At 34.9% G+C, this 12,644-nt stretch overlaps 1 protein-coding gene across 4 annotated transcripts in view; it reads right to left on the bottom strand.

Moving 5' to 3' along the window:
- Window positions 1-12,644, bottom strand: part of LOC107075802 (mucin-3A-like) — a 112,276-nt gene that overhangs the window by 40,978 nt on the left and 58,654 nt on the right. For all 4 annotated transcript variants that reach the window (XM_015338330.2, XM_015338332.2, XM_069181760.1 and 1 more), the window contains 3 exons: window positions 4,714-4,805; window positions 2,605-2,708; window positions 461-641 (listed from right to left, as the gene is read on the bottom strand). In XM_015338330.2, coding sequence (XP_015193816.2) covers window positions 461-641; window positions 2,605-2,708; window positions 4,714-4,805 — 377 coding nt within the window. The remainder of the gene's footprint in view (window positions 1-460; window positions 642-2,604; window positions 2,709-4,713; window positions 4,806-12,644) is intronic.

The raw sequence follows: 12,644 nt of genomic DNA, 5'->3' as shown, positions 1-12,644 counted from the left end.
CTTGATAATGCAAAGTAATCGTATTTAAAGCAGGAATGCCAATCCTTCCAGTGAAAGCCATAGTGTGCAATAAAGAGAGGGAACTAGTATTTGGTGATAGTGGGAGAGGTAAATTGACTTCGAAACTGCATTGGTAAAACACTCTGTTTGATTAATTATTTTAAAACCTGTGATTGAAAATCAAGTAAAACTTTCACACCACGAAAGAGGAAGCACCACCTAGTACTTCTCTCCCACTCTAATTAAATACTGCGTGTGTAATGTTAGAATCCATGCATTTATTATTATAGTACTTTTTTACATCACAGTTAAGAGATGCAAAATGTTGTTTCAGTATAAAAGCTTAAAATTATATTCTTCTTAGCAAGAAATAAATATAGTTCAGCAAATACAGAATCCTATATTTAAGAAACCTGTCTTCTCATGTATAATGCTAAGAAATGGCAGTAATAAACAATACCTCGGCCTGTGCTCTCCTCCATGCATCAAATTCTTTTTCTTTTCTGGTTCTCCTCTGCTTTCTCTTTTCTTTTTCTTTTGAGGTCTCCGTGCTCTGAATACATTCTTCCTGTGCCTGTGACTTGAGAAAGTGCTTTTGAGAAAGTACTCCTTCTCCAGTACCAGCATTTCTCGGGTTCTGCCTACAAAACCAAGAAAACCGTAATTGAACAGATTTTGCAGAAACTGCAAAAACAGTTTTGCAAAAACAGATTTTCTTCCAACCTTCCAAATTTGTTTGATTTACATATGGTATATTAGCACTTGAAAATTATAAATATAATCCACAATATTCTTAAAATAAAAAACAGTTGCTGACTGAAAAAATAACACAAATATAGTAGTTCATATCAAGTACAATTTTTAAAAAATCACATGAAAGATACATTTGAAACTTTTTTCTATCTTAATTGGACCACCTAGTGTGGTGAATGGATTTCAGTCTTCATAGAGGATATGTTTGTCATAGGTCTTCATGTTTTATGAAAATCCTGCTAATTTGGCAGATTTTATTTCATTTGCATTTAGCATAAAATATACAAAAGAATGTTACAAGTATTAAAAGCACAAGATGACCACATTTCCATAGCTTGATGGTATTCTGCCAGTTGAACTTAAGGCAAAAAGAGGTGTTATATACAGTATAAAAAACTTCTGCTAATAGCATTACGCATTCTACTATGAAATATTCAAATTGAGGATCACTAATGGAGTACCACAGGAATCAGTATTAGGACCTAGTTGATATCACTGAGGTAAATGCTGGTATAATTATTAACCAGGTCATGCTCCCAAATCACACCAGCATACAGTATAAGGATTAGCAAACATACTGTAGCTACAAAGGATATCATAGACAAAATTAAATACTGGGAAAGCAATGGCAGATTAAATTAAAGTGTTACATGCAACTAACAAAAACAAACTGTGGATCTGAGAAGCGGCTATCAGTGAAAAAAAACAGGTGTTTATGTTGACACATTATTTTTGTCCTGAAGCAAAAAAAGACAAATGTTACGTTAATTTAAACTGTAGAAATAAAGAGATGTTATATTAAAACTGTACAATTTGCATTAGTCAAAGCCCCTTTAGAATACTGTTTACAGTTTTGGTCCCCACACTTACATATAAGAAACAATCAGTCTTTCCTGATCTTAAAGGAATTTCCTACTCTGACAATCTAAAAAACCTTTTTTCATCTTTTTATGCTTAACAGAGATGACTTTGAGAGAACCTGACTCAAATATTCAAAATCTCCCATGACACTGATAAAGGTCGACCCACTGGACTTCTTCGGGACCAACAGTAAAAGGAGTGGGAGGATTTTTTTTACACAAAGGATTGTGGGAGTCTGGATAAAGCTACCCAGTCATTTTGTCGAAGCTGCCAATCTGGCTTCTTTCAAGAAGCAGCAAAATGATATCCTCATCTTAGCCATTAAGATTTTAAAGCTTTTCTTTATTCAAAGTCTGTCATACTGTATCAAAAAAGTCCTTTCTGGTACAGTGGAAATGGCAATTTGTGCATCATGGTGGAGAATTAAATAGCACCTGCTACCACAATATCTACAGTACTTACCATCTGTCACAAAACTTTTTTTTAACTTTGAATTTTTACATTCCGAAACTAAAAAAAAGTTATTGATGAAAAAAACATTTCATTATATGACTAGATGTTTTACTTTAAAACTTTATTACTCACTGATGCCTCCAGTTTGAATCACTTTCAGGATACCTGTCATATTGTCTTAAAATGAATGTCAGTGTTAAAAACCACTTCAAAATAAGAAAAGCTATTATTGAATATTAGTTTTTATGTGTGATCGTTTTGAGATATTTAGATATTAATTGATCCTGATAAGGTATTCCAAGAATTGCTACAGTGAACCTTATTAAATTATCGTAAACACTTGGCAGTGATAGGAAGCATTGTGAAAGAAAGACAAATGAATTGTTAAGGCTAAGGAAAACTTATCAAATATAGGGAATTATAGTGCGTGTTTACTAGATTCCAAAAAAATCAGATCAAGTGTAACAACATATCAAGGTTTTGCACTTTTTATAGTGGGTAATTTACTCTGCTATAAAAGGTGAGTGGCTGGGTTACCTTAATTTTTCTCTCTGTCGTTTTTTGTTGCGTTGCCTTTCAGCATCTGTCCTCCTCTGTAACTGCCTGTCAGTTACGTCTACATGACGTTTCAATGCTAAATCCTGTCAAGAAAGAAACACAAGCACCAGACTTGGATGAAAAGCTATTATACTGTACATACAAATACTGTATCTCCTGGTCTCTTACTTGAATATGTCCAGAATCTGAACTGGTATGATGAAGCACACTTGCTCTCTGACCAAACCACAGTGTTCCTTGCATCTATTTCAGCAGGTATTAACAGAGAAAAGAATACCCCTCACAGGGGTCAGTTTCAAACCTGACCTGGAACATTTAGCTCTATCACAATGTAGTCTATCTAAACCACTGTCAGCCATGACTGATACTAATCCTCAATCAGCTGTGATATCTGAAGCTGTGGGTGAAATGTGAAAAAAACAGGATCATGGGTCATGCTGTGAGAGCAGTTTGGTGTGATTTGTGATCATTCGGCAAGTGCTGAGGTGCATTCGTCTTTTGTCTGAAAGCTTCACAAATCAGCAAAAAAAGAAAATTATAAAAGATAGTTCTCCTTTGTCATGAAACTGTCCAAACTTGCTTGAGAGCATCAAAAGAAAGCATGCAATCTAAACTAAGGAGACATATTTTGATTACTGAGTATTTATTTTCCCTTGGTATACAGTTTATACTGAAATATGTTAAAATGTGTCTTAATGAGAGAATTAAATGTACAGTTTCTCCATATGGTTTACTCACAATGCTCTGTTTCAGCACCTTCTGTGAAAGGAGAGAGCCCTCCTCAATGACATACTGTAGATGTCTGTAGTATTGTAAAGAATATGTGAGGGTAGTTCATCTTACATTTATGCCCTGTTTGAAATTATTGATGCTCTGTCAGCACTACTGCATTTGCCCTGGTCAGATACAACAATAAGAACATTTGAACTTAATCTTCAGCCTGCTTCAAATAACTGTACAGTATGCCAGCCAAGTACACACACTACATTAAAACAAAGACATAACAAGCTGAAACTGGCTTCATTTATTTAAAGTGTTTTATGTTATCAGGCTTCATCAGGCTAGAAATGTAGCGAAGAGAGAGCACAATATCAAACTAAAACATGTTTTGCTCTTTTTAGAACATGCTGTTGCTTTACATTGTCATTGTTTTAGCAGAATTTTAACATCTTTGTTCTAATTTTCCCTAATTTTCCCTTTTTGGGTTCACATGCAAAGTGCAAGACACTGCAAACCAAGTACAATATGGATATACTGTATGCTTATACAAAGTTATATTAAAGTTATATATTATAGTTCAGTTCATAATGATGAATAACTCTTAAAATCTCTGTTACAACAAACAACAAACTACATACTGTACCTCTTTAGAGTACATATTTTATGGAGAGTTGTTTTAGGATTTTCACAATTAAAAATTGAACTCCAAAAAGCATTTTTCTATTAGTTCGTAGAATTAATTAGCTAATATTTCCAAATACTTCTATATATACTTCTAAATACCATTAATATTTCTAAATTTTTCAGAAGAAACTTTGAAATTTGTCAGGGAGGTCTGTGAGGGATGGTTATTATAATGACTAGTTCTAATAAGCATATAGAGCATCTCTTGATATCTTCCATCCCAGAGTGAAGATTCAGTATTTTGTAAAACCCTCTTACCTGAAAGATTAATTGCTAGTAAAACATTCCTTATCTAAAGCTTCTTAAGGAACGGGTTTGTCCCTTTTCTTATTAGGAGGTCTTCATAAATATTTTATCTATGCCAGCCATCTGCAGGAGCTACAGCAATCAATTCAATTGACAAATACAACTATAACACAGCAGAAACAGAGTCTGTCAATCATTATGGCTGAAGGGATTTATTCCAGACTGTATGAGACAAGACAGGATAAATAATTGGAATAATATGCTCTGGAATAAAGGGTTATACCATTGGGAAAGCAGACTGCATGTTAAATTGATTGCTTAGAGGGCATCAGTAAAAAAAGATAAAGTCTATTGAATACTGTTGCTTATATATTATTTTAATGGATCTGAAGTGAATGTGAAGGCAAAGTAATGATGAAAACTAAAAATTCACTTTACCTGTGATCTGTCCTGCCTGTCCACAGCTCTAGTGGTGATGTCAGTTTTTCTTAGCTTCATTTCCAATTCTTCATCACTGTCGCTATCTTGAACTGAACATAAGAAAATACTGACATGAGGTAGATATTCCACTATTGAATCAACTTCCACTGCACGTTTTGTTACTGTTTCAGAGAAAACCTTGAAAGCGTATTCCACTTTGTTGTAAATATTCTTGATCACCATGTGCCTTTTTTTGAAGTGGTAGTACAAGCAAATCATCATGTAATACAAACTAGCAAAAGGCTAGAAAGTACCTGCTGCTGTTGATCATCAGTAAAACATTTTTCTCCCTTGCTCTTACAGTGATACATGTCTGTCATTGAGCAGAGGATTGTAACATTGCGAAGGTACTTTGATCGCTTATTGAAACCAAAGTGCTCAAAAAGAGAAACAGAACAGCCATTCAGTTATAGCAGATTATTCAGAAAGCGTGGGCCTGCAATAAAGGTGTACAGTATTCTATGGGGGCTAACAATGACAGCTGTGTTCAATTCAGTGTGAGATTCTCAAAAATTCAGATGTTTACCTTGAAATGCTTATATACTGGCAGCTTTCAAGGAAATCCACATATTACTTACTTGAATTCATCCCATACAAACACTTAAAGAATACCACTTTCATATTGTACAGCACAACAAACAATTAGCAAAAATACAATAAGGAAAGCATATGTACTGTAGCACAAAATGTTTATTCAAGGTAATAAAGCAAAAATTACTCAAGACCAAACATTTAAACTAGTTGTTTTAAAGTATAGTATGCTTCTTACAGTATATTGAAATAAGACAAAATTTAAAGTAAGCATAAAATCACCCCTACTACAGTACTTTAGAAACAATAAAAACTGCAGGTTTTGACATGTAACTGCAGTATATGACACAAAGTTAAAAAATATACATTGACAGGCTAATAGAACTGAATCATTTTAATCTTATTCTCTTCACAAATTAAAAATAAATTGAATAAAAATGATAGGGGGGACCTGATCAAGTATTTAAAAAACTCAAAAGATTATGGACAAAGTCAGATCAAGGGAGTTCTTTTGAATCAGCATTGAAACATGAACTACAGGACACAACTGGAAACTAAGAAAGTTTCACAGGAGTTGTGTATTTACACAAAATGTTTTGGAGTACTGTATATACAATAACAAGCTACTAAAACCCACACAGGCAAAATGGACAAAATGGCCTCCTCTTGTTGGTAAATGGTAAATGCTTATGTTATAAAAAGAAGCAAAATCATCGCAAAAAGTAAATAAATGAAGAAATGCAAAGGTACAACCAAAGTGCAAAGACAATTATTAGTGGCATGTCAAACACTAGATACTGTAAATCATAAACCAACACCTTAAAGGGAAACAGCAGCCTCAATTACTCACACTGGTTATTATATCTCAGTAGCAAAATAAATTCATTGACGCTATTGCAAAATTTTACAAATTTCAAATAAAGCACAAAATCGTGAATTTCATAAAAAAAGTGCTGTGTGGTCACCACGCTGTTGCAAACCACTGGCCGTGCCACAGGCAAGCGTGAGAGTTTGCAAGCAATGTGCCATAAACCAGCCCTTCCTGCTCACCAGTCACTGTAATGACTAATGTAGTGTGTCCGAGAGGATAAGAACGGGTTTTGCAGCAGACATTTCACCACAGAAATGTTCCAACATGATCCGAATGCAGAGTTAACAAGTAGTAATTGTCGGCAAAACCATCACAAAATCAAAATAAAAATTTGTATGGGATTAAAAGATATGTATTCAAAAGTCTGCTTGTTTACAGTGTAATAGGGCCTCTTCACACCATCGGATGCTTTCTTGCCTCATTCTGAATCGCAGACGATGACGGCAACATGGTGCTGCAAATACAGTACCTGGAAATTTAATGTAGAGTATTTTGTGTTGTAAATTGGAGGTTTCACATGTTACTGAGTACATTTTACTTTCACTGTGGTTAGAAATAAACTCATCAATGCTGATTCTTTCTAACCTGGAAATATAAAAATAGGTCTGTCTGGTATCTCTATATATTGAACAATCCATCTATCATGAAAAACATTCTAAATGTACTGTGTCAGGAAAATAGGTCAGTATCCGAAATATTTAATCTAGGATCCAAGCTAGAAAACTGAATGCCTCTTATGCGGGTTAGGGATATAAAACACAATGCAACAAATTGCTTTCTGATCTCTCACAAATAGAAATTAAAAACTGATTTTCATCACTCTCCAAGGAGAGCAGAAATCATTAGCATTAGCATTGGAAAACCCAGGTGACATATTATTCCCAGACTCAGAATCTGAAATGCTAACAAAATGTGGAAACTCTGTTCAGCCTACTAATATAAAAGGACCTCTCAGAGTTCTGGCTGGAAAATGTGGAGCAGTGCACCTGGAGGGGGTCATGGATTCTCAGACAAACTGTGCTCCCTTCATGTAAAACCAACAAAAGAAGGAGCAAAGAATACCTTCTCATTTCATAGCTCCTGATTGCTTGATTTCATTTCTCACAGCTGCTCCCAATCTCACCCTTTGTTCATTATCTTTTTGTCAACAAAGAGGCACAAAGGTAGGCAGTGGAGTGAATTCTAATGAAGGTTTCCTAATCTACAAAGAAACACTGGTCTTGGTACTGGAGAGTTTCGTTCTCTCTTACTCCGTACCATGCAGTCAGCCATGTATGAAGCCTTCTACCCCCTCTAGTAGTAATCTATCCACAGTGGTCTTGCTGATAATAAGGGTCTGGATATAGGCTACACTTTAAGTGGTAATACAACTGGCATGTCAGACTTTGCTTGAAATAAGCAAAAAAATATCTTCCCCCTGGATATCAAACCGCTGTACTCTGCAAGAATTACTTTTCTTTTTACAAGAGCTGGACTCCTATTACTTCAGAGAAATAGTTTTGTCAGAGACAGGCACATTTAGTTAGTTTATAGTCCATACTGAAATAATTCAAACGGCCCTACTGAGAATGATGATAGTAGGAAAATCAATGAATAGACTTTAGAAAGTAAACAGAATTCAGACATAGTAAATAAAGAAAATAAATTCCCTCTTGAACATTGTCAGCCCAGATTAAAATCTCAACCCATCTGTCCGAATTTAAACTACAAACCCAGTAATTGACAGCAGCTTTTTCTTTGTGAGAAGATCCTTGCTTGTACCCACTAGAATCCTGACATCAAGGACTGCACTTGGTGTATAATGAGGAATTAGCAGGTGGGTTGAAGACTCAATTTAATTTAGCCCTTATTCATGTAGTGTCGTATCATACATACAGTATGTTGCACACAAGGGAACAGAGATGTCCTATTGATCTTATTTGATTTAATAACTTAATATCCTTATTAAGAAATTTAAAAAATAAAAAACATAACATGATAAAAATAGATATAAGATCCTAGAGGATAGTCAGCATGGACCTAGAAAATATAGGTCTTGCTTAACTACTGAACTTGTTTAACTCTGAGGTCTTTGAATAAACAATACCTGTAATGAAGACACATACAATATGATATATTTAGATTTCCAGATGATTTCTATAAATGTATAAATGACAGGTGATAGGCATTCACTGAAATGCATGTGTTTAGATTGAGAATTGGTTGATGGACCACTGCTTTTGTCACTGATTTATATCAATAAAATAGATTCTGGTAAAGTTAGTAAACTAGTAAAGTTGGCAGAAGATGAAAAAGAGAAGGATTAGTAAAAAAGAAAACTGTTGAAGTAGTAAATAGAATTTAGAAAATTTAGATAATATTCAAGACTAGGCAAAAAACTAGTAAATTACATCCAATGCAGATAAGTGCAGAACTTTACAACCAGGAAGCAGAAATGAGAATGAGAAACACTGAACCTGAAGAGCTTCTGAACTTGAAAAGTTTCTAGTGGCACATCACTTACATGTCATGTCATGTCATTTGCTAAAGCGCTTTATACCATGCGGTGTCGTGGGAAGCCGGAGCCTACCCGGCAAGCAAGCAGGACAGGACTGGACAGAGCGCCAGTCCATAACAGGGCCAGTGCAAGCCAGTCATACATGGGGGCAATTTGGAGGCCACAGTAAAGGCTGAGGGGGGAAATTTGGCCCGGACACTGGGGTAACTCCCAACTCTTATCGAGAAATGCCCAGGGATCTTTAATGACCACTGAGAGTAAGGACCTCGGTTTAACGTCTCATCCGAAAGACGGCGCCCACTACAGTATAGTGTCCCCGCATTAGGACCCACACGGACTGCGAGTGGGTGTGCCCCCCCTCCCCCAGTCCCACTAACACTACTTCCAACAGCAAACATTGCTTCCCAGGAGGTCTCACATCCAGGTACTGACCAGGATCAACCCTGTTCAGCTTCAGTGGGTAGGCAGTTGAGAGCTGCAGGGTGAGATGGCTGCTGGCTACACCACTTACATATTCTAGGCAATGTGAGGAAGCAGTAAAAAAAGCAAACAAAATGTTAGTATATAATTAAAAGTGTGGAATTAAAGTTAAAGGATGTTATGTCATACTGTATGTCAATTTACCATTAAGTCATTTAGAATATAATTCTGGCCACCATGTAACAAAAAAGATACTGGTGCTCTTCTTGCTGCTTCATTCAGAAGAGCATTCCGATACATTCCTGCACTTAAAAGAACTGAGCCCTTTATATTTTGAACAGAGAAGACTTTCACAAAGTCATCCCAGAGGACTTCTTTAGAATACAGTGTGAAAAACAAACCAGAGAACTCAAGTGGAAACTACTTGGAAGTGTATTTAAAACCAAGTACAGGAGGCATTTCCTTACACAAAAGGTTGTGTGTTTGGAACAAGCTGCCCACACCTTCAACAATCCTTGGAAAAATTAGCTACTACAGGTCTGAATGGCTTCCTCTCGTTTGTAATCTTTCTTAACTCCTATGTTCCTACAGTATGTTCTTATCTGCCAGATTAGGCTCTTCTAGTTGAGTGAGTTTTAAAAATAATTATTGCATGAAACTTAAATAATTTCTTGACCCAACAACTTCTCATTGATAGAAATATTCAGTTTAAAGACAGAGGAGACCAAATATACTAAGGTATCAAAATGCCTCCTACATTATTGGTACCAAGTACTCTTTTGTTGCCTTTTAATGACACTCAGTATACTGTACACATTGCAAAATATAGTTCAAAACATGAGGGAAATTAAATGGGAAACAGGATGTCTGGTTTGGAAAAATCAAAGTCAATAAGAATTGATCAATGTGGGAGCAGTTCATAAACCATTGTACTGTAGTTACAACAGAAATGTTAACAATAACCAAGAGTGTCTTTTAAAGATAAGAAAAGCAAACAAAAACAATGCAGTATCTGCTCAAAGTGAATTTTTGTAAAACGACAGTTGTAGGATTTACAATCTCAGATATTTCAGTAGATAAAATTTTAAATCTGTTTTTGGCAACAGTTTCTATGGTAAAGAAAAACAGCAGAGATCATGATTTCTCCTCTGAACAGGAAATGAGCATACAAACTACAGGACTATTTTTACACTTTTACTTAACCAAACATCCTTGATGTCTGGGGCTTCCAACATGATATGGCAAATTTTATTTGCACTGATTAACAAGAAAAGATTTAAAACCCCCTTTCCATCTGAAGAGACAAGAAATTAACGTGCTAATTAAAGTGCTAGAAGCTTCTTCTATACTGTACTGTATAAATAACCATTTAATTTTACGTCCACTTCTTTAATGACAAATGCAGTCTTGAAATGGTGGTTGGTTTGGTGAAATAAAATGAAAAAGACTGTTGGTAACAAGCATTACCAAGACTTCAAGATGTTTTAACAATGGAAGCAAATGGTCCAGCACTTTCCATAGAAAACATTTAAAGCACTTGTATGTGAATTCAATTTTCACAGATGCTTTAAGGTGAAGCAGAAGTGACAATAAATTATCAGACGTGCAACATGGAATTTTGACAAAATGACTTTCACCTATTCTTAAAATCATTAAAATGTTGGTTCTTTGTCTTATATTTTACAGAAACTGCTGTTGCCTAGCATGATATAGACTTTTAATGAAATAAGAATTCATTTCTCATTTGTACATTACATTAAATGTAATGTTTTCAAGCTGTAATTAGCTAAATGTACTATGAAAAATATTTTTTAAAACATAGTAGTTCAGGTGGGTAGATGCGTTGTGTTTTCTTTCTTCTTTTTTTCAGCATGGAATAAACCTATTGTTTATTAAAACACTTCTGGTAGAATTCAAAGTGTTTTCTCTGTTTTTCCAAAGAAGAACTGCATTGATCCTAATTAAATTAATAAAAGGTTATGCTATCCATGTTTCATGAACAAATATAATTAATTTTTCCTAAGATATTTATTAACATACTTAGATTTTTAATCATGTATTCATTACTTGATTGCAAATGCATTTTTAAGGAGAACTGCAGTCCCAATTTTTCAGACTGATTATTAAATCTTGGTTACAAAATAAATGAAATGATATTATAGAAAAAAATAACAAATTTCAAATTAAGCACAAAATCAGCTTTGTGAAAGTACTGTACATGTTGTCATAAACCCCTGGTCTCACGATGCTAAAGAGCAGGAGTTCCCACATATTGTGACATCATGCAGCCCTTCCTGCTCCCTAGCCACTGTAATGACTAACATAAAGTGATGTATGATCAAATAAGTGCAGGTCATGCTGCAGATATTTCACTGCAGAAATAGTCCAACATGACCTGCATGCAGATGTACTGTAACGGTATTATTATCAGTATTATTTAACAGCAAAACCGACTCGAAATTGAGAGCAATAATTCTATTGGATTAAAAGAGATGCATTCACAATTGATGTACTGCTTCTTTTCAAGAGAAAAGACAGGACCACATCATGCAACGGAAGTTATGTTCCCTAATTTTGAATCGCAGAACGTGGCACTATGCATACCTGGAAATTTTAAATTGGAGATTTTACAAGTTACTGTGTACAGTACATTTTACTTTTACCCTGGTCTGAAATGCACTCATCAATGCTGACTCCTTCTAACCCACAATATAAAAATAGCATTACAGTTCCCCTTTAAATCGCTTGATGTGTCTTGGATGCAGACAGGCAATACTAAAGATACTTTGCATTGCATGTTGTTGAAATTCTAAACATGAATTTATGCCTGTTGTGAAAAAATTTGCTGAACTGTAAATGAGAATGAGAAACAAATATCTATGAATATTAATGTATTTTGTCATAAAAAATAAGAAAGATCTGGAATTACATTGAAGTTTTGAAGATATAGATTGGAATCTAAGGTAGAACATGGCCTTTCATAAGCAAATATGTTCAATTGCCACGTATGAAACATTGACTTTTAACAAAGTTTTTTTTTTAAATTTCAAAAGTACCCTTATATAAATATGAGGAAAAAAGCAGAAATCACATACTAAAATGACAAAATAAAATAAAGAGTAAACCTAAACTGCACTAGAAGCTAAAAGTAAAAAGTGTCCAATAGAGTTTTAGAACCCAAACCTTATAGGACTTTTATCCTTCAAACGTGTTGTCATGTTGTCTGAAATTGTTTCTATTCTTATAGAAGGCACACCACACACAAGCTGTACATTTTACTCATGCTAACATTAAGACCTCTCTCGATCAGTAACAGAAGATACTGTGAGCCAGTTCTAAAGGTCTTAAATTGGATGCACTGGCACATGGTATTTTTGTCTCCCATTGCAAAGGATTCATTAAAAAATGTACCCTGTCATCTGTCACCTTCTTCCTGCTGGCACCCATAAAGAAAAATCCCCCCAGAATTAAATACATAAAATAGAATTAACTCTGACTTTGGAGTTGTGCAATGCAATAGCAACTGCAAGGTTGAGAAATCACAGCCAGCTGTTCCAGTGATGTATGGAT

Source organism: Lepisosteus oculatus, chromosome 21 (genome assembly GCF_040954835.1).
Source record: "Lepisosteus oculatus isolate fLepOcu1 chromosome 21, fLepOcu1.hap2, whole genome shotgun sequence".
Classification (NCBI taxonomy): Eukaryota; Metazoa; Chordata; class Actinopteri; order Semionotiformes; family Lepisosteidae; genus Lepisosteus; species Lepisosteus oculatus.
This window is presented reverse-complemented; position numbering and strand designations above follow the sequence as displayed.